Genomic DNA, 20,912 nt, shown 5'->3' on the forward strand with positions numbered 1-20,912 from the left:
CTACTCCGGCAGCCCTCTCTGATGCCTACTCCTTTTCTCATTCCCCGAGACTCTCTGGTCGAGGGGAAGGAACAGGACTCCTCATCTCACCTAAGTGGTCACATAATGTCCTTCCCCTGTCACACCTGTCCATATCCACCTTCAAATTCCATGCTGTTTCTGTCACCTCCCCGGTCAAACTTCACATTGTTGTTATCTATCGTCCACCAGGTCAGCTTGGCCACTTCTTAGATGAGATGGATGTCCTTCTCAGCTTCTTCCCTGAGGACGGCACACCGCTCACACTTACCCCTCTTCCAGTTTCTGATCATGATTTTGTATCCTTCTCCCTTCCCTCTCAAATCCTCCCCCTCCCAGTCAGTCTCTACCCACACTGTATCCTCTCATCACAACCTGCGTACCTTCTCCCTCACCGCTCTCTCTTCCTCTGTCTTATCCTCCCAACCCTCTGTTGAATCCTTCTCCCTTCTATCCACTGATGCAGCTTCCTCCACCCTCCTGTCCACTCTTTCCTCATCCTTCGACTCTCTCTGTCCACAGACCTCAAGGCCGGCACCATCCTCTCCACGCGCTCCCTGCTGTCAGAAACCCTGCAGGCTTGTAGAACAGGGCTCCGGGCAGCTGAGAGGAAATAGAGAAAAACTGGCCTCCCTGATGACCTCGACCCTCATCTCTCCCTCCTCCTCAACTACACCTCCTCTGCATCAGCTGCTAAAGCTTCTTACTACCATTCCACAATTCAATCCTCTACCTTTGATCCAAGGAAACTGTTCTCCACATTTTCCTCACTCCTCAACCCACCTCCCCCTCCTCCCTCCTCCCTGTCTGTGGATGACTTTGTCACCTACTTTGAAAAGGTTGATGACATTAGCAGCTCTTTCCCTCTACCTCCCACCAACACTGCTACCTTTCCTCCTAAACCTACTGCACTACACTCGGTCTCTGGTTTATCAGCTTTTTCCCCCCTCTCCCCTGATGATGTTATAAAGCTGGTCACATCCAAGCGGGCAACCACCTGCCCCCTGGATCCTATCCCCTCCCCCTTTCTCCAATCCATCTCCAAAGACCTCCTTCCGTTCCTTACCACCTTAATCAATTCCTCTCTATCCACAGGATCTGTCCCTGCTGCCTTCAAGACAGCCAGAATCTTCCGCCGTAGATTGAAGACCCATCTCTTCAGGCTACATCTTAACAGTCCCTCCTAAAGACCTCTTCACCCCCACTACCCCCCTTCACTAACCCTAACCCTAGAGACCTCTTCACCTCCACTACCCCCCTGTACTAACCCTAACCCTAACCCTAGAGACCTCTTCACCCCCACTACCCCCCTGTACTAACCCTAACCCTAACCCTAGAGACCTCTTCACCCCCACTACCCCCCTGTACAAGTTCTCTCCTGTTAATAATATAAAATAAAATAAAAAGCATAGATTCTGAGCATAGATTACTTTGTCTTATGATGCCTGATGTTCAGATGATTCACTTCCTTAAACAAATGTATTTGTTGTAAGTCGCTTTGGATGAAGACGTCTGCTAAATGTCATAAATGTAAATGTAAATGCCAATAGTAAGTATATACCGTTCTATAAGGTGAATCCTGATTTTCTCTCATGTCGATCAACAGAAATACCTCAGTCTCAGGTCGAGGCGTCGACGGAGCTGAGAGCAGATTGAAAGTTAAAGTCACACGCGGGTTTCTGGTTCTGGTGACATTTCTTCAGCACCGCGGCCCGGCCCTCAGGGTACCACGGCAACCAGAGACCAGTGTGACTTTTACTTTCATTATGTTTTCAGTCCCGTTGTGTAGGTCAGTACGTTGATCTTTAATCTCTTGAACGACATGAGAATTTGAGTCAGGACTCACAGACAGACAGGCAGACAGGCAGACAGACAGACAGGCAGGCAGGCAGTCAGACAGACGGACAGGCGGACAGACCGATCGATACAGTAGATAGATACTGTACATGTAAATAGACAGATAGATAGATAGATAGATAGATAGATAGATAGATAGATAGATAAATAGATGTCTCTGTGGAGAACAGCCTACCTTGCATTTTTCCTGGTGCAGTTCTATCTGGATGTCGGTGAGTTTGGAGCGGAGGTCTTCGTTGGCCGCCTGCAGGGCAGAGATCAGCGCCTCGGGCTTCTCACCCTTCGAACGGCCTTTCTTCGCCATCGAGTCAAATACTACAACTGTCCTCCGTTCATTTAGACTTCAGAGAAATGTACCGAGGCCCTCCACAGATGTCCAGTTCTTCCTCTTCCTCATCATCCTAGTAGACCAAAGAACTGTGGAGGGGGGGGGGGGGGGGGGGGGGGAGAGAGAGAGACAAGAGGAGAAGAGAAGACTGTTAGACAACTCAGTGACTCCTCTAGCCTGGTCCTTCCCAGAACCCACCTCTCCTCTTCTACTGATACCAGCGCATGATTTGGAGATCTGGGGAGGGACACTGTCCTGTAGGAGAGGAGAGGAGAGGAGAGGAGAGGAGGAGGAGAGGAGAGGAGAGGAGAGGAGAGGAGAGGAGAGGAGAGGACACGTGTTTGATACCGTTCCTCATTCCATTCCATGCATTACAATGAGCCGTCCTCTGATGTCTGCCTCCCCTGCCTCCCTCCAGCCTCCCCCAGCCTCCGCCAGCCTCCCCTAGCCTCCCTAGCTCCCCAGCCTCCCTAGCCTCCCTGGCCTCCCCTGCCTCCCCCAGCCTCCCCAGCCTCCCCAGCTGTGGTCCTATAGTCCATATTGTTTACAGTACAGTATCATGTTTGTCGCTGGAACACAAAAACACCAAACTAGACAAGTCACTAGTATGGTAGCGTTGGTCCTGGAGGGCTCTATCCTCCCCCTCTCCTCTCCTCTCCTCTCCTCTCCTCTCCTCTCCTCTCCTCTCCTCTCCTCTCCTCACACCCTCTATGCTCCCCCTCTCCTCTCCTCTCCTCCTCAGACCTACAGGGCCACCCATGGTTTCAACGGCTGTCTGGCCAGTAGAGGAATCCCTAGGGATTTCATCAATGACGGTATTGATTATCCGTGGTGGTGAGCTCGATCGCTAGCAGGTGATCAATATCTCTGTTCAACGCCTGGGGTTGCTGGACAGACGAAGCCTTCACACCTCAGACAGAGTTCCCAGCACGGCCTATGGGGTAGTGTGTGTGTGTGTGTGTGTGTGTGTGTGTGTGTGTGTGTGTGTGTGTGTGTGTGTGTGTGTGTGTGTGTGTGTGTGTGTTGCACCCCCTCTTGTTGTCACCAACAGACACATCAGACCCAGGAAGGATGTTCAGCAGTCTGACCTGAGGCTGTGTGATGATCAGCAGAGTGAGGCTCACACACACACACACACACACACACACACACACACACACACACACACACACACACACACACACACACACACACACACAGGCCCTCTACCCCCCCACATTGACCCCTGACAGGGCTAGGAGGGGGCTAGGCTGGGGAGAGAAGGGGGCTGGGCTGGGCTGGGGCTAGGAGGGGGCTAGGCTGGGGCTAGGAGGGGGCTGGGCTGGGCTGGGGCTAGGAGGGGGCTAGGCTGGGGCTAGGAGGGGGCTGGGCTGGGCTGGGGCTAGGAGGGGGCTAGGCTGGGGCTAGGAGGGGGCTGGGCTGGGCTGGGGCTAGGAGGGGGCTAGGCTGGGGCTAGGAGATGGCTGGGCTGGGCTGGGGCTAGGAGGGGGCTGGGCTGGGCTGGGGCTAGGAGGGGGCTAGGCTGGGGCTAGGAGGGGGCTAGGCTGGGGAGAGGAGGGGGCTGGGCTGGGCTGGGGCTAGAAGGGGGCTAGGCTGGGGCTAGGAGGGGGCTGGGCTGGGCTGGGGCTAGGAGGGGGCTAGGCTGGGGCTAGGAGAGGGCTGGGCTGGGCTGGGGCTAGGAGGGGGCTGGGCGAGGAGTCACAGCACCAAGGTCTCAATCAGAGATGAGAGGAGTCAGAGCAGCAGGGTCTCACTCAGGGACTAGAGGAGTCAGAGCAGCAGGGTCTCACTCAGGGACTAGAGGAGTCAGAGCAGCAGGGTCTCACTCAGGGACTAGGAGTCAGAGCAGGGTCTCACTCAGGGACTAGAGGAGTCAGAGCAGCAGGGTCTCACTCAGGGACTAGAGGAGTCAGAGCAGGGTCTCACTCAGGGACTAGAGGAGTCAGAGCAGGGTCTCACTCAGGGACTAGAGGAGTCAGAGCAGGGTCTCACTCAGGGACTAGAGGAGTCAGAGCAGGGTCTCACTCAGGGACTAGAGGAGTCAGAGCAGCAGGGTCTCACTCAGGGACTAGAGGAGTCAGAGCAGGGTCTCACTCAGGGACTAGAGGAGTCAGAGCAGCAGGGTCTCACTCAGGGACTAGAGGAGTCAGAGCAGGGTCTCACTCAGGGACTAGAGGAGTCAGAGCAGGGTCTCACTCAGGGACTAGAGGAGTCAGAGCAGCAGGGTCTCACTCAGGGACTAGAGGAGTCAGAGCAGCAGGGTCTCACTCAGGGACTAGAGGAGTCAGAGCAGGGTCTCACTCAGGGACTAGAGGAGTCAGAGCAGCAGGGTCTCACTCAGGGACTAGAGGAGTCAGAGCAGGGTCTCACTCAGGGACTAGAGGAGTCAGAGCAGGGTCTCACTCAGGGACTAGAGGAGTCAGAGCAGGGTCTCACTCAGGGACTAGAGGAGTCAGAGCAGGGTCTCACTCAGGGACTAGAGGAGTCAGAGCAGGGTCTCACTCAGGGACTAGAGGAGTCAGAGCAGCAGGGTCTCACTCAGGGACTAGAGGAGTCAGAGCAGGGTCTCACTCAGGGACTAGAGGAGTCAGAGCAGGGTCTCACTCAGGGACTAGAGGAGTCAGAGCAGGGTCTCACTCAGGGACTAGAGGAGTCAGAGCAGCAGGGTCTCACTCAGGGACTAGAGGAGTCAGAGCAGCAGGGTCTCACTCAGGGACTAGAGGAGTCAGAGCAGCAGGGTCTCACTCAGGGACTAGAGGAGTCAGAGCAGGGTCTCACTCAGGGACTAGAGGAGTCAGAGCAGGGTCTCACTCAGGGACTAGAGGAGTCAGAGCAGGGTCTCACTCAGGGACTAGAGGAGTCAGAGCAGGGTCTCACTCAGGGACTAGAGGAGTCAGAGCAGGGTCTCACTCAGGGACTAGAGGAGTCAGAGCAGGGTCTCACTCAGGGACTAGAGGAGTCAGAGCAGGGTCTCACTCAGGGAGGACTCAGTGATCTGTAAGACAGTGAGAACGTTGTAGAGGCGGAGATGCAGAGAAATAAGCACATAATATCAAATCTAAATTCACAGATGACCTCAATCATCCTAAAACTAAGTACTGAAATGTAAAAAATCACCAAAGTCTCACATTTTAGGCTTGTATGACAAAAAGAATACCAGTGTTGATTCATTGACGTCATGCAGGTATAGTTGTTGAGGTTTTAAGAATATAGCCACCCGTTATGAAGTGTATGCAAAATCATTTTCAGATATCTTCCCTTTATGAAGTATAGCCTATGTTGTCATCAGATGGTTGGTGGCAGCGCGGCTGGTCTCTCTGTGGGCGGAGCCCCCTGACCACGGCGTTCTGGCTGCGGTGTTGGCGTTTCAGCGTATGGGGGGAGTCAGAGTCACCCCCCCTCCTCAGCTGGAATAAACACTGACTACAAATGAAACCCCCATATCAGAGTCAGTTCAGGAGGTGCTGATTCATATTAGTTTTGTCCCTCATGATTTGCTGTATTATGCTATATAACTGTGTCATGAAGATGACATGTTACATTATCTGTCTATTTTATTCAAAAATCTATATATATGTATATCTATATACATATATATTTAATCTCTCTCTCTCTCTCATATATATATATATATATATATATATATATATATATATATATATATATATATATATATATATATATATATATATACACTCACCGGCCACTTTATTAGGTACACCGTGCTAGTACTGGGTTGGACCCCCTTTTGTAGCCCATCTGCTTCAAGGTTCGACGTGTTGTGCGTTCAGAGATGGTCTTCTGCATACCTTGGTTGTAACGAGTGGTTATTTGAGTTACTGTTGCCTTTCTATCATCTCAAACCAGTCTGGCCATTCTCCTCTGACCTCTGGCATCAACAAGGCATTTTCTCCCAGAGAACTGCCGCTCACTGGATATTTTCTCTTTTTCAGACCATTCTCTGTAAACCCTACAGATGGTTGTGTGTGAAAATCCCAGTAGATCAGCAGTTTCTGAGATACTCAGACCAGCCCGTCTGGCACCAACAACCATGCCACGTTCAAAGTCACTTAAATCACCTTTCTTCCCCATTCTGATGCTCAGTTTGAACTTCAGCAGGTCGTCTTGACCAGGTCTACATGCCTAAATGCATTGAGTTGCTGCCATGTGATTGGCTGATTAGATATTTGCATTACCGAGCAGTTGAACAGGTGTACCTAATAAAGTGGCCGGTGAGTGTATGTATATACATATATACAGTTGTGGTCAGAAGTTTACATGCACTTGTAAAGAACATGTATGTCATGGCAGTCTTGAGTTTCCAATCATTTCTACAACTCTTATTTTTCTGTGATGGATTGATTGGAGCACATACTTCTTTGTTACAAAAAACATTCATGAAGTTTGGTTCTTTTATGAATTTATTATGGGTCTTATGAAAATGTGACAAAATCTGCTGGGTAAAAAATATACATACAGCACCTTGAATTATCAATTTTGGTGATGTAGAAAGTTGTGTCAATCAAATTTGCTTTGTGGCATGGCCTCTTAACTTCTTATGAGTGATTATGATTGACTACAGCTGGTGACTTATTTCAGCCCATTTAAATAGGGATCGTTTGATACACTCATTACACTCAGCCAAAAACGCTACAATGGGAAACTCTAAGGAGCTCAGCACGGATCTGAAAAAGCGCATCATTGACTTGAACAAGTCAGGGAAGTCACTTGGAGCCATTTCAAAGCAGCTACAGGTCCCAAGATCAACTGTGCAAACAATTGTTTGTAAGTGTAAAATGCATGGCACAGTTGTGTCACTGCCACGATCAGGAAGAAAACGCAAGCTATCACCTGCTGCTGAAAGAAAATTGGTCAGGATGATCAAGAGTCAACCAAGAACCACCAAAAAGCAGGTCTGCCATGAATTAGAAGCTGCTGGAACACAGGTGTCAGTGTCCACAGTCAAGCATGTTTTACATCGCCATGGGCTGAGAGGCTGCCATGCAAGAAGGAAGCCATTGCTCCAGAAGCGGCACCTTAAGGCTCGACTGAAGTTTACTGCTGATTACATGGACAAAGAAAAGGCCTTCTGGAGGAAAGTTCTGTGGTCAGATGAAACAAAAATTGAGGCCACAATGACCAGAAATATGTTTGGAGGAGAGAAGGTGAGGCCTTTCACCTCAAGAACACCATACCTACCGTCAAACATGGTGGTGGTAGTATTATGCTCTGGGCCTGATTTGCTGCCAGTGGAATATTTTTGACCCAGCAGATTTTGTCACATTTTCAGAAGACCCATAATAAATTCATAAAAGAACCAAACTTCATGAATGTTTTTTGTGACAAAGAAAAGTATGTGCTCCAATCAATCCATCACAGAAAAATAAGAGTTGTAGAAATGATTGGAAACTCAAGACTGCCATGACATACATGTTCTTTACAAGTGTATGTAAACTTCTGACCACAACTGTATATAAAAATTCCTGTTTGTTCACCATTAAGTCATGTTTTTCTCCCGGAAATGTTCCTATTTTTAGGCCTGATGATGCAGGTTCTTAACAGCTGTAGGATTACCATGAGAGTGGTTTGTTCGGCAGTCTTGTTGTTGTTGTTGTTGTTGTTGTTGTGATGTTGGACAGCGTCCAGACTCGTTGGTAACACAATCTGGGTGGGTATTGTGTAATGGCAGGTCACCAGAGAGGCAGAGGGAAACCTTCCCTAAGCTGTGCTGTGTCTCAGGACAGGACAGCCCCTCGCTGGTATCTAAACACTGACTTCTGTCTCCTGTATCAAGACTCTGTGACAACAGACACTTTCAAATAAAGCTTGACTTGATTTGACTTGATTTCAAAGTCTGGGCGGCAGAGGGTCGAAGGTGAACCTGAGATCAGCAGTGATGTGTATTCTGATGTCCAGAGGGTCAGACCGTATTAGACAGAGTTAACTGTTGTATCAGAGTTAACTACCCCCAGACTACCAGACTACCCCCAGACTACCAGATTACCCCCAGACTACCCCCAGACCACCAGACTACTCCCACACTACACCCAGACTACCCCCAGACTACCGAACTACCCCCAGACTACCCCCTGACTACCTCCAGATTACCCCCAGACTAACCCCAGACTACCCCAGACTATCCCCAGACTACCCCCAGACTACAAGACTACCCCCAGACTACCTCCAGACTACACCCAGATTAGCCGGTAGTCTGGTAGTCTGGGGGTAATCTGGTAGTCTGGTAGTCTGGGGGTAATTTGGGGGTAGTCTGGTAGTCTGGGGGTAGTCTGGGGATAGTCTGGGGGTAGTCTGGTAGTCTGGGGGTAATCTGGGGGTAGTCTGGGGGTAATATGGGGGTAGCCTGGTAGTCTGGTAGTCTGGGGGTATATCTGGGGGTAGTCTGGGGGTAGTCTGGTAGTCTGGGGGTAATCTGGGGGTAGCCTGGTAGTCTGGTAGTCTGGGGGTAGTCTGGTAGTCTGGTACTCTGGGGGTGGTCTGGTAGTCTGGGGGTAGTCTGGTAGTCTGGGGGTAATCTGGGGGTAGTTTGGGGGTAATCTCAGGGTAGTTTGGGGGTAATCTGGGGGTAGTCTGGGGGTAATCTCAGGGTAATCTCAGGGTAGTCTGGGGGTAATCTGGGGGTAGTCTGGTAGAAGGTTGTTTATCCAGCTCGGTGTTCATCCACACCTTAGCCACATAACATGCCAACGGTTACAGTCCACATGGGGTTGTGTGTGTGTGTGTGTGTACTAATCAGACTACATGTGTCCACAGCTGGGTGTCCTGTCCTGTCTACCCTCTATACACACACACACACACACACACACACACACACACACACACACACACACACACATACACACACAGGCCACTAATACAGCATTAGCCTAGAAAGCAGCCACCCCGTCTCCCCAGACTACCCCCTGACTACCTCCAGATTACCCCCAGACTAACCCCAGACTACCCCAGACTACACCCAGATTAGCCGGTAGTCTGGTAGTCTGGGGGTAATCTGGTAGTCTGGTAGTCTGGGGGTAATTTGGGGGTAGTCTGGTAGTCTGGGGGTAGTCTGGGGGTAGTCTGGTAGTCTGGGGATAGTCTGGGGGTAGTCTGGTAGTCTGGTAGTCTGGGGGTAGTCTGGTAGTCTGGGGGTAATCTGGGGGTAGTCTGGTAGTCTGGGGGTAATCTGGGGGTAGTCTGGTAGTCTGGGGGTAGTCGGGTAGTCTGGGGGTAGTCGGGTAGTCTGGTAGTCTGGGGGTAGTCTGGTAGTCTGGTAGTCTGGGGGTAGTCTGGTAGTCTGGGGGTACTCTGGTAGTCTGGGGGTAATCTGGGGGTAGTCTGGGGGTAGTCTGGTAGTCTGGGGGTAGTCTGGGGGTAGTCTGGTAGTCTGGGGGTAGTCTGGTAGTCTGGTAGTCTGGGGGTAATCTGGGGGTAGTCTGGGGGTAGTCTGGGGGTAATATGGGGGTAGCCTGGTAGTCTGGTAGTCTGGGGGTAATCTGGGGGTAGTCTGGGGGTAGTCTGGGGGTAGTCTGGTAGTCTGGGGGTAGTCTGGTAGTCTGGTAGTCTGGGGGTAGTCTGGTAGTCTGGTACTCTGGGGGTGGTCTGGTAGTCTGGGGGTAGTCTGGTAGTCTGGGGGTAATCTGGGGGTAGTCTGGGGGTAATCTCAGGGTAATCTCAGGGTAGTCTGGGGGTAATCTGGGGGTAGTCTGGTAGAAGGTTGTTTATCCAGCTCGGTGTTCATCCACACTTTAGCCACATAACATGCCAACGGTTACAGTCCACATGGGGTTGTGTGTGTGTGTGTGTGTGTGTGTGTGTGGGTACTAATCAGACTACATGTGTCCACAGCTGGGTGTCCTGTCCTGTCTACCCTCTATACACACACACACACACACACACACACACACACACACACACACACACACACACATACACACACAGGCCACTAATACAGCATTAGCCTAGAAAGCAGCCACCCCGTCTCCCCAGACTACCCCCTGACTACCTCCAGATTACCCCCAGACTAACCCCAGACTACCCCAGACTATCCCCAGACTACCCCCAGACTACAAGACTACCCCCAGACTACCTCCAGACTACACCCAGATTAGTCTGGGGGTAATCTGGTAGTCTGGTAGTCTGGGGGTAATTTGGGGGTAGTCTGGTAGTCTGGGGGTAGTCTGGGGGTAGTCTGGTAGTCTGGGGATAGTCTGGGGGTAGTCTGGTAGTCTGGTAGTCTGGGGGTAGTCTGGTAGTCTGGGGGTAATCTGGGGGTAGTCTGGTAGTCTGGGGGTAATCTGGGGGTAGTCTGGTAGTCTGGGGGTAGTCGGGTAGTCTGGGGGTAGTCGGGTAGTCTGGTAGTCTGGGGGTAGTCTGGTAGTCTGGTAGTCTGGGGGTAGTCTGGTAGTCTGGGGGTACTTTGGTAGTCTGGGGGTAATCTGGGGGTAGTCTGGGGGTAGTCTGGTAGTCTGGGGGTAGTCTGGGGGTAGTCTGGGGGTAGTCTGGTAGTCTGGTAGTCTGGGGGTAATCTGGGGGTAGTCTGGGGGTAGTCTGGGGGTAATATGGGGGTAGCCTGGTAGTCTGGTAGTCTGAGGGTAATCTGGGGGTAGTCTGGGGGTAGTCTGGTAGTCTGGGGGTAGTCTGGGGGTAATTTGGGGGTAGCCTGGTAGTCTGGTAGTCTGGGGGTAGTCTGGTAGTCTGGTACTCTGGGGGTGGTCTGGTAGTCTGGGGGTAGTCTGGTAGTCTGGGGGTAATCTGGGGGTAGTCTGGGGGTAATCTCAGGGTAGTTTGGGGGTAATCTGGGGGTAGTCTGGAGGTAATCTCAGGGTAGTCTGGGGGTAATCTGGGGGTAGTCTGGTAGAAGGTTGTTTATCCAGCTCGGTGTTCATCCACACCTTAGCCACATAACATGCCAACGGTTACAGTCCACATGGGGTTGTGTGTGTGTGTGTGTGTGTGTGTGTACTAATCAGACTACATGTGTCCACAGCTGGGTGTCCTGTCCTGTCTACCCTCTATACACACACACACACACACACACACACACACACACACACACATACACACACAGGCCACTAATACAGCATTAGCCTAGAAAGCAGCCACCCCGTCTCAGAGAGATGCTGCCCTCTGACTCGTCCTCGCGTCCCTGAACCTCAGATATGAATATGAATTATCTCCAGAGATCTGATGATCTGATGATCTGATGATTCTGATGATCTGATGATTCTCATGATCTGATAATTGTGATGATCTGATGATCTGATGATCTGATGATTGTGATGATCTGATGATCTGATGATTGTGATGATCTGATGATTGTGATGATCTGATGATTGTGATGATCTGATGATCTGATGATTGTGATGATCTGATGATTGTGATCATGGCCGTCATATCCTAGATTAGGAGGCAGGGATAATGCCAAGACTCCTTCCTCATCTCCTCACACAGCCTAACCTGACACCAGACACAGATCACATGAAGGCCTGAGTGTGTGTGTGTGTGTGTGTGTGTGTGTGTGTGTGTGTGTGTGTGTGTGTGTGTGTGTGTGTGTGTGTGCGTGTGCGTGTGCGTGTGCGTGTGCGTGTGTGTATGTGTGTATCCACGCGTTTGATAACATTCCTCATTCCATTCCATACATCACAATGAGCCCGTCCTCCGATTTCTACCTCCCCCAGCCTCCCCTGGTGTTCTACCTCCCCCAGCCTCCCCTGGTGTTCTACATCCACCAGCCTCCCCTGGTGTTCAACATCCACCAGCCTCCCCTGGTGTTCTACCTCCCCCAGCCTCCCCTGGTGTTCTACCTCCCCCAGCCTCCCCTGGTGTTCTACCTCCCCCAGCCTCCCCTGGTGTTCTACATCCACCAGCCTCCCCTGGTGTTCAACATCCACCAGCCTCCCCTGGTGTTCTACCTCCCCCAGCCTCCCCTGGTGTTCTACCTCCCCCAGCCTCCCCTGGTGTTCTACCTCCCCCAGCCTCCCCTGGTGTTCTACCTCCCCCAGCCTCCCCTGGTGTTCTACCTCCCCCAGCCTCCCCTGGTGTTCTACCTCCCCCAGCCTCCCCTGGTATACACTCAGGTTGGTAGTGTAGAAGACACCTTCCTTTCCCTTAGGTCTAACAGACAGACAGGCTAACAGACAGACAGGCTAACAGACAGACAGGCTACCAAACAGACAGGCTAACAGACAGACAGACAGACAGAGGAGCAGGCAGGCTAACAGACAGACAGGCTACCAGACAGACAGGCTAACAGACAGACAGGCTAACAGACAGACAGGGAGAGGAGCAGACAGGCTAACAGACAGACAGGGAGAGGACCAGACAGGCTACCAGACAGACAGGCTACCAGACAGACAGGCTAACAGACAGACAGACAGAGGAGCAGGCAGGCTAACAGACAGACAGACAGAGGAGCAGGCAGGCTAACAGACAGACAGGCTACCAGACAGACAGGCTACCAGACAGACAGGCTAACAGACAGACAGACAGAGGAGCAGGCAGGCTAACAGACAGACAGACAGAGGAGCAGGCAGGCTAACAGACAGACAGACAGAGGAGCAGGCAGGCTAACAGACAGACAGACAGAGGAGCAGGCAGGCTAACAGACAGACAGACAGAGGAGCAGGCAGGCTAACAGACAGACAGACAGAGGAGCAGGCAGGCTAACAGACAGACAGACAGAGGAGCAGGCAGGCTAACAGACAGACAGACAGAGGAGCAGGCAGGCTAACAGACAGACAGACAGAGGAGCAGGCAGGCTAACAGACAGACAGACAGGCTGACTACTACAACACAAAGCACACTGGCATCTTGACCCACTTTATGAGACACCAGATCTGCTACTGGATTCTCCTCTAGACGCTGCGTGTTTGTGTGTGTATGTGTGTGTGTGTGTGTGTGTGTGTGTGTGTGTGTGTGTGTGTGTGTGTGTGTGTGTGTGTGTGTGTGTGTGTGTGTGCGTGTGCGTGTGCGTGTGCGTGTGTGTGTGTGTGTGTGAACTAGAACTTAAATGAAGATTTCCAGTGTTACTGTAGCAGCCGAGTCTTTCTAACCAATCACCTGTCAGAGTAGAAACGTACACTCCTCCTAGAGACCTCTTCACCCCCACTACCACCCCTGTACTAACCCTAACCCTAGAGACCTCTTCACCCCCACTACCCCCCTGTACTAACCCTAACCCTAGAGACCTCTTCACCCCCACTACCCCCCTGTACTAACCCTAACCCTAACCCTAGAGACCTCTTCACCCCCACTACCACCCCTGTACTAACCCTAACCCTAGAGACCTCTTCACCCCCACTACCCCCCCGTACTAACCCTAACCCTAGAGACCTCTTCACCCCCACTACCCCCCCGTACTAACCCTAACCCTAGAGACCTCTTCACCCCCACTACCACCCCTGTACTAACCCTAACCCTAGAGACCTCTTCACCCCCACTACCACCCCTGTACTAACCCTAACCCTAACCCTAGAGACCTCTTCACCCCCACTACCACCCCTGTACTAACCCTAACCCTAACCATAGAGACCTCTTCACCCCCACTACCCCCCCTGTACTAACCCTAACCCTAGGGACCTCTTCACCCCCACTACCCCCCCGTACTAACCCTAACCCTAGAGACCTCTTCACCCCCCTACCCCCCTGTACTAACCCTAACCCTAAAGACCTCTTCATCCCCACTACCCCCCTGTACTAACCCTAACCCTAAAGACCTCTTCATCCCCACTACCACCCCTGTACTAACCCTAACCCTAGAGACCTCTTCACCCCCACTACCCCCCTGTACAAGTTTCTCTCCTGTTAATAAAAAAAATATCCTTCTTTGTGACTGCCTATAGCCCTAACCCCTAACCTTAACCCCTAACCCTGGTCTGGGCATAGATTACTTTATCTTATAATGACTGATGTTCAGATGATTCACTTACTTAAACAAATGGATTTGTTGTAAGTCGCTTTGGATAAAGGCGTCTGCTAAATGTCATAAATGTAAATAAATAAATGTACACAGACTATGGTGCTGATGCAATTAAGTCATCAGCACTATCCATTATTGACGGCCAGGATGGAGTCACAAAGGCTTTACAGCCCATCGTAGAACTGACAGTCCCAATACTGCCCATGTCCCAATACTTTCCACGTCCCAATACTTTCCACGTCCCAATACTTTCCATGGACATTTGATCATTTGTTCTACTGCAACTGCAGGTCTTCACCGATGCCGAGTCTCATGTCTTTATCATGACATATGCTGTATCATATATTAGATAGAATATAATGTCATTTCACAACTTATTTTCAACCACACAATTTTCACTCCAGTATTGTCAACGCATGGGTGAATATGAGCCAATCACAGCTCCATCCTTCCAGAGAATCTTTCCATGCTGTGTAGTAATGGCCTTCCCTATGCTAGCCTGACTGTGTTAGGGTTATCCCATGTCTCAGATCCTCCGGTATGTTCTCTGGCACTGGACTCTAATGCATTCCTAATGCCAGGCCCAGACGGGGCGGCTCGGATTTCCGTTCGCCTCAAATCGACCCACCGTGTTTTTTGTGGACGCTCATGTTGTTCCACAGACGGGAGAAGATGACATTTTTAGACAGATTCCTTCTGGACATCCAGGTTAAGAACAGGTTGTGACACAGAAGACATGTTTCACACACAGGATGAAGACTATTTTAGATACTGTGTTCCTCATCACTCAGAATAGTCTTTATATTCCTCCATCCTTCACAGCCATGTCAGCTAGATACTGGAGGCCAACAGAAACATGTCTTCTGTGTCATAGGGAGGCTGGTGAAGGTAGAAATCGGAGGACAGCTTCTCATTGTAATGCATGGAGAGTAGGGTTAGGGTTAGTATCCCTAGTCAGAATGATCACATGTAGAATAGAGTCCCACCCACACCAGGTTTGACTCTTCTGAGTGATAAGAAACACTGTATGAAGGCCTGTCAGACCTGCTAACAGAGGGAGTTCCCTGATCTCTTAGGATTGTATTTACCTGCCTACTCCTCTTCCTTTCCCTTGGGAGTTGGTCAGTCTAAGACTACTATTTCTGTGGTAACAGTTACAGTGAAAGCTGTCAGAGGTTGGACAGTACTAGCTGCTGTTTTACATGTTTCAAATGCCTTTAGTTTGTGTTTTATGTTTTTGCACCAGGAATACGCTGTTGGTGTTTCTTGTGAACGTGACGAAAACAGTCCTGGCTCTTGACTGATGCTGGAGAATGAGTCCAACCAGAGCCCATGCTTCCTGCATCACCGTTCTAATGTGTCTCTAGGATGTTGTTATTGCTCAGAGTGGAGTCCCGCTTGGCCCACCCAGTCTAATCCCATGTCGGCCATTTTGCCTACCAAACTAAATGTGGGCTTTTTATGACACTGTATTAACATTGTAACCAGGGCTGCACATTATAACACATCACTATCAATATCCTAATATGAACATGTGTAATATCCTTCACTATCAATATCCTAATATCAACATGTGTAATATCCATATGGGAGAGGCTGTAAAATTGTCCTTTCTTTGACACTCAGTAAACAACTCAGGACATCAAGGTACACAACTTGAAAAGAGTCTCTCCTGACACCTCCCTTCCCTCTCTGCATGCAGAGGCTGTCATTTGGTTATCAGATTCAGATGCTGTTCTTAACGTTGACAACCTGTTCTTAACGTTGACAACCTGTTCTTAACATTGTTAACCCGTTCTTAACATTGACAACCTGTTCTTAACATTGACAACCTGTTCTTAACATTGACAACCTGTTCTTAACGTTGACAACGTGTTAACATTGACAACCTGTTCTTAACGTTGACAACCTGTTCTTAACATTGACAACCTGTTCTTAACATTGACAACCTGTTCTTAACATTGACAACCTGTTCTTAACGTTGACAACCTGTTCTTAACATTGACAACCTGTTCTTAACATTGACAACCTGTTCTTAACGTTGACTCTTGTATCCAACCGTCCAGTGGAAATATCAAGTGTTTGGTAGAAGTGTTTTCACTCGCGCAATATCTAGCAACAATTATCGCAATGTGACATTCAGCCCCTATTGTGCAGATAGCTAACCCTAACCCTAACCCTAACCCTAACCCTAACCTTTACCCCTAACCCTAACCCTAACCCTAACCCTAACCTTTACCCCTAACCCTAACCTTTACCCCTAACCCTAACCTTTACCCCTAACCCTAACCCTAACCCTAACCTTTACCCCTAACCCTAACCTTTACCCCTAACCCTAACCCTAACCTTTACCCCTAACCCTAACCTTTACCCCTAACCCTAACCCTAACCTTTACCCCTAACCCTAACCTTTACCCCTAACCCTAACCCTAACCCTAACCCTAACCTTTACCCCTAACCCTAACCTTTACCCCTAACCCTAACCCTAACCCTAACCCTAACCCTAACCTTTACCCCTAACCCTAACCCTAACCTTTACCCCTAACCCTAACCTTTACCCCTAACCCTAACCCTAACCCTAACCTTTACCCCTAACCCTAACCTTTACCCCTAACCCTAACCCTAACCCTTACCCCTAACCCTAACCTTTACCCCTAACCCTAACCCTAACCCTAACCTTTACCCCTAACCCTAACCCTAACCTTTACCCCTAACCCTAACCCTAACCTTTACCCCTAACCCTAACCTTTACCCCTAACCCTAACCCTAACCTTTACCCCTAACCCTAACCTTTACCCCTAACCCTAACCCTAACCCTAACCTTTACCCCTAACCCTAACCTTTACCCCTAACCCTAACCTTTACCCCTAACCTTTACCCCTAACCCTAACCTTTACCCCTAACCCTAACCCTAACCCTAACCTTTACCCCTAACCCTAACCTTTACCCCTAACCCTAACCCTAACCCTAACCTTTACCCCTAACCCTAACCTTTACCCCTAACCCTAACCCTAACCTTTACCCCTAACCCTAACCTTTACCCCTAACCCTAACCCTAACCCTAACCTTTACCCCTAACCCTAACCCTAACCTTTACCCCTAACCCTAACCTTTACCCCTAACCCTAACCTTTACCCCTAACCCTAACCCTAACCCTAACCTTTACCCCTAACCCTAACCTTTACCCCTAACCCTAACCTTTACCCCTAACCCTAACCTTTACCCCTAACCCTAACCCTAACCTTTACCCCTAACCCTAACCTTTACCCCTAACCCTAACCCTAACCCTAACCTTTACCCCTAACCCTAACCTTTACCCCTAACCCTAACCCTAACCTTTACCCCTAACCCTAACCTTTACCCCTAACCCTAACCCTAACCTTTACCCCTAACCCTAACCTTTACCCCTAACCCTAACCCTAACCTTTACCCCTAACCCTAGCCCTAACCTTTACCCCTAACCCTTACCTAACCCTAACCCCTGAGTACTTTATGCAACCTTGTAATAACATTGTTATTAACTAACCCTAACCATCAAGCTCTGGTGCTGTGGTTGTAACCTGCTGTAATGACCCTACCAAGTCTAACCACTCATCCTCCTAATTCCACTCCCCCAACATGTTTATAACATTGTAATAACAACGGTGTAGTCATCAAGTGTACTCTGAGGTTGATAAAAGGTATCCCTTGTTATTAACCTCTGACCCCAGACTCTGTCACCGCGCCAGAGAGTGACCACGCGGTCCTAACACTAACCCTAACCCTTACCTAACCCTACCCCTAAACCCTAACACTAACCCTTACCTAACCCTACCTCTTAACCCTAACACTAACCCTTACCTAACCCTACCTCTTAACCCTACCCCTAAACCCTAACCCTAACCCTAACAATAACCCTTACCTAACCCTAAGCCCTAACGCTAACCATAACCCATAACCCTAACCCTTACCTAACCCTAACCAGTACCCTAACCATAACCCTAACCTAAACCCTAATCATAACCCTAGCCTATACCATAACCCATAACCCATAACCTTAGCCATAACCATAACCATAACCATAACCATAACCCTTACCTAACTCTAACCATAAACCATAACTCTTTTAAATCACACCTTCAATGCATTGATGTCAGAGTGGGGTGGTCCTAACCTCACTGCTGCCCCTCCAGAGGGGTTGAATGACCAACCAAACATCAGGCCTTCATACAAACATACCCACGGGCTAATTATTGATTGACACAATTATTATAACAAATGTGTACAATCAGATCAAACAAACGAAACAGCAAATATGGCTTATTTTTGTTAATAATATTCTGAATGATATAATATAACTGTATGAACCACACAATGGAACCAGGCCTGTAGACCACAGACAGAACCAGGCCTGTAGACCACAGACAGGACCAGGCCTGTAGACCACAGACAGAACCTGTAGACTACAGACAGAACCAGGCCTGTAGACCACATACAGGACCTGTAGACCACATACAGTACCAGGCCTGTAGACCACATACAGGACCAGACCACATACAGGACCAGGCCTGAAGACCACAGACAGGACCAGGCCTGTAGACCACAGACAGGACCCCTAGACCACATACAGGACCAGGCCTGTAGACCACATATAGGACCAGGCCTGTAGACCACATACAGGGCCAGGCCTGTAGACCACATATAGGACCAGACACCATACAGGACCAGGCCTGTAGACCACATACAGGACCAGGCCTGGAGACCACATACAGGATCTGTAGACCACAGACAGTACCAGGCCTGTAGACCACAGACAGGACCTGTAGACCACATATAGGACCAGACACCATACAGGACCAGGCCTGTAGACCACATACAGAACCGGGCCTGTAGACCACATACAGTACTGGGCCTGTAGACCACAGACAGAACAGCAGGGTAGCCAGGCCTGTAGACCACAGACAGGACCAGACCACAGACAGGACCAGGCCTGTAGACCACAGACAGGACCAGACCTGTAGACCACATACAGGACCAGACCACATACAGGACCAGGCCTGTAGACCACAAACAGGACCTGTAGACCACATACAGGACCAGGCCTGTAGACCACATACAGGACCAGGCCTGCAGACCACATACAGAACCGGGCCTGTAGACCACAGACAGTACTGGGCCTGTAGACCACAGACAGGACCAGACCACAGACAGGACCAGGCCTGTAGACCACAGACAGGACCAGACCACAGACAGGACCAGGCCTGTAGACCACATACAGAACCGGGCCTGTAGACCACAGACAGGACCAGACCACAGACAGGACCAGGCCTGTAGACCACAGACAGGACAGGAGGGTAGCCAGGCCTGCAGACCACAGACAGAACAGAACTGTAGACCACAGACAGGACAGGAGGGTAGCCAGGCCTGCAGACCACAGACAGAACCGGGCCTGTAGACCACAGACAGGACAGGAGGGTAGCCAGGCCTGCAGACCACAGACAGAACCGGGCCTGTGGACCACAGACAGGACAGGAGGGTAGCCAGGCTGCAGACCACAGACAGAACCGGGCCTGTACACCACAGACAGGACAGGAGGGTAGCCAGGCCTGCAGACCACAGACAGAACCGGGCCTGTAGACCACAGACAGGACAGGAGGGTAGCCAGGCCTGCAGACCACAGACAGAACCGGGCCTGTAGACCACAGACAGGACAGGAGGGTAGCCAGGCCTGCAGACCACAGACAGAACCGGGCCTGTGGACCACAGACAGGACAGGAGGGTAGCCAGGCCTGCAGACCACAGACAGAACCGGGCCTGTGGACCACAGACAGGACAGGAGGGTAGCCAGGCCTGCAGACCACAGACAGAACCGGGCCTGTAGACCACAGACAGGACAGGAGGGTAGCCAGGCCTGCAGACCACAGACAGAACCGGGCCTGTAGACCACAGACAGGACAGGAGGGTAGCCAGGCCTGCAGACCACAGACAGAACCGGGCCTGTAGACCACAGACAGGACAGGAGGGTAGCCAGGCCTGCAGACCACAGACAGAACCGGGCCTGTAGACCACAGACAGGACAGGAGGGTAGCCAGGCCTGCAGACCACAGACAGAACCGGGCCTGTAGACCACAGACAGGACAGGAGGGTAGTCAGGCCTGCAGACCACAGACAGAACCGGGCCTGTACACCACAGACAGGACAGGAGGGTAGCCAGGCCTGCAGACCACAGACAGAACTCAGACTGAGGTTCTGTTTAGAACCATGGTTCTGTTCAGACTGAGGTTCTGTTCAGACTGAGGTTCTGTTTAGAACCATGGTTCTGATCAGACTGAGGTTCTGTTCAGACTGAGGTTCTGTTCAGACTGATCCCTGCACATCATGTTCAAATCCACCCTTTAAAATGGGCCTGGCGAGAAATGCTTTAGCAGCCACCAGCAGTTTCCTGGTTATGTGAAGGGCTGTGTGTGTGTGTGTGTGTGTGTGTGTGTGTGTGTGTGTGTGTGTGTGTGTGTGTGTGTGTGTGTGTGTGTGTTAGCGTCCTAATGCGCAGGGCTGAGATGCTTACTTCCGACAGACAGACAACACACCCGTTTGATAAGAACAATCCCTCAAAACCATCACTTATTAACATGATCGATGAGTGGATATATTCCGATCTTAACGTCCGGACGGGAGATCAGACGGCAACGGCAGCCTCCGCGGTGACGGTCGGTATCACGGAGAACGGACGACCTGCTGCCATCGCATCCATCTCTCTCTCTGAGTCACGGTAACCGACATCACAGCGGCTCAAACGGTTAAAATAGCAACGAC

General features: G+C 50.6%; 1 protein-coding gene across 1 annotated transcript in view; it reads right to left on the reverse strand.

Moving 5' to 3' along the window:
• jakmip2 (janus kinase and microtubule interacting protein 2) overlaps window positions 1-20,912 on the reverse strand; it is a gene marked incomplete at its 3' end in the record, with an annotated part of 33,812 nt that overhangs the window by 12,769 nt on the left and 131 nt on the right. The window contains exon 2 of the mRNA XM_083698111.1: window positions 2,051-2,292. Coding sequence (XP_083554237.1) covers window positions 2,051-2,179 — 129 coding nt within the window. The 5' untranslated portion in view covers window positions 2,180-2,292. The remainder of the gene's footprint in view (window positions 1-2,050; window positions 2,293-20,912) is intronic.

Source organism: Argentina silus (assembly GCF_951799395.1).
Source record: "Argentina silus genome assembly, contig: scaffold_168, whole genome shotgun sequence".
Taxonomy (NCBI): domain Eukaryota; kingdom Metazoa; phylum Chordata; class Actinopteri; order Argentiniformes; family Argentinidae; genus Argentina; species Argentina silus.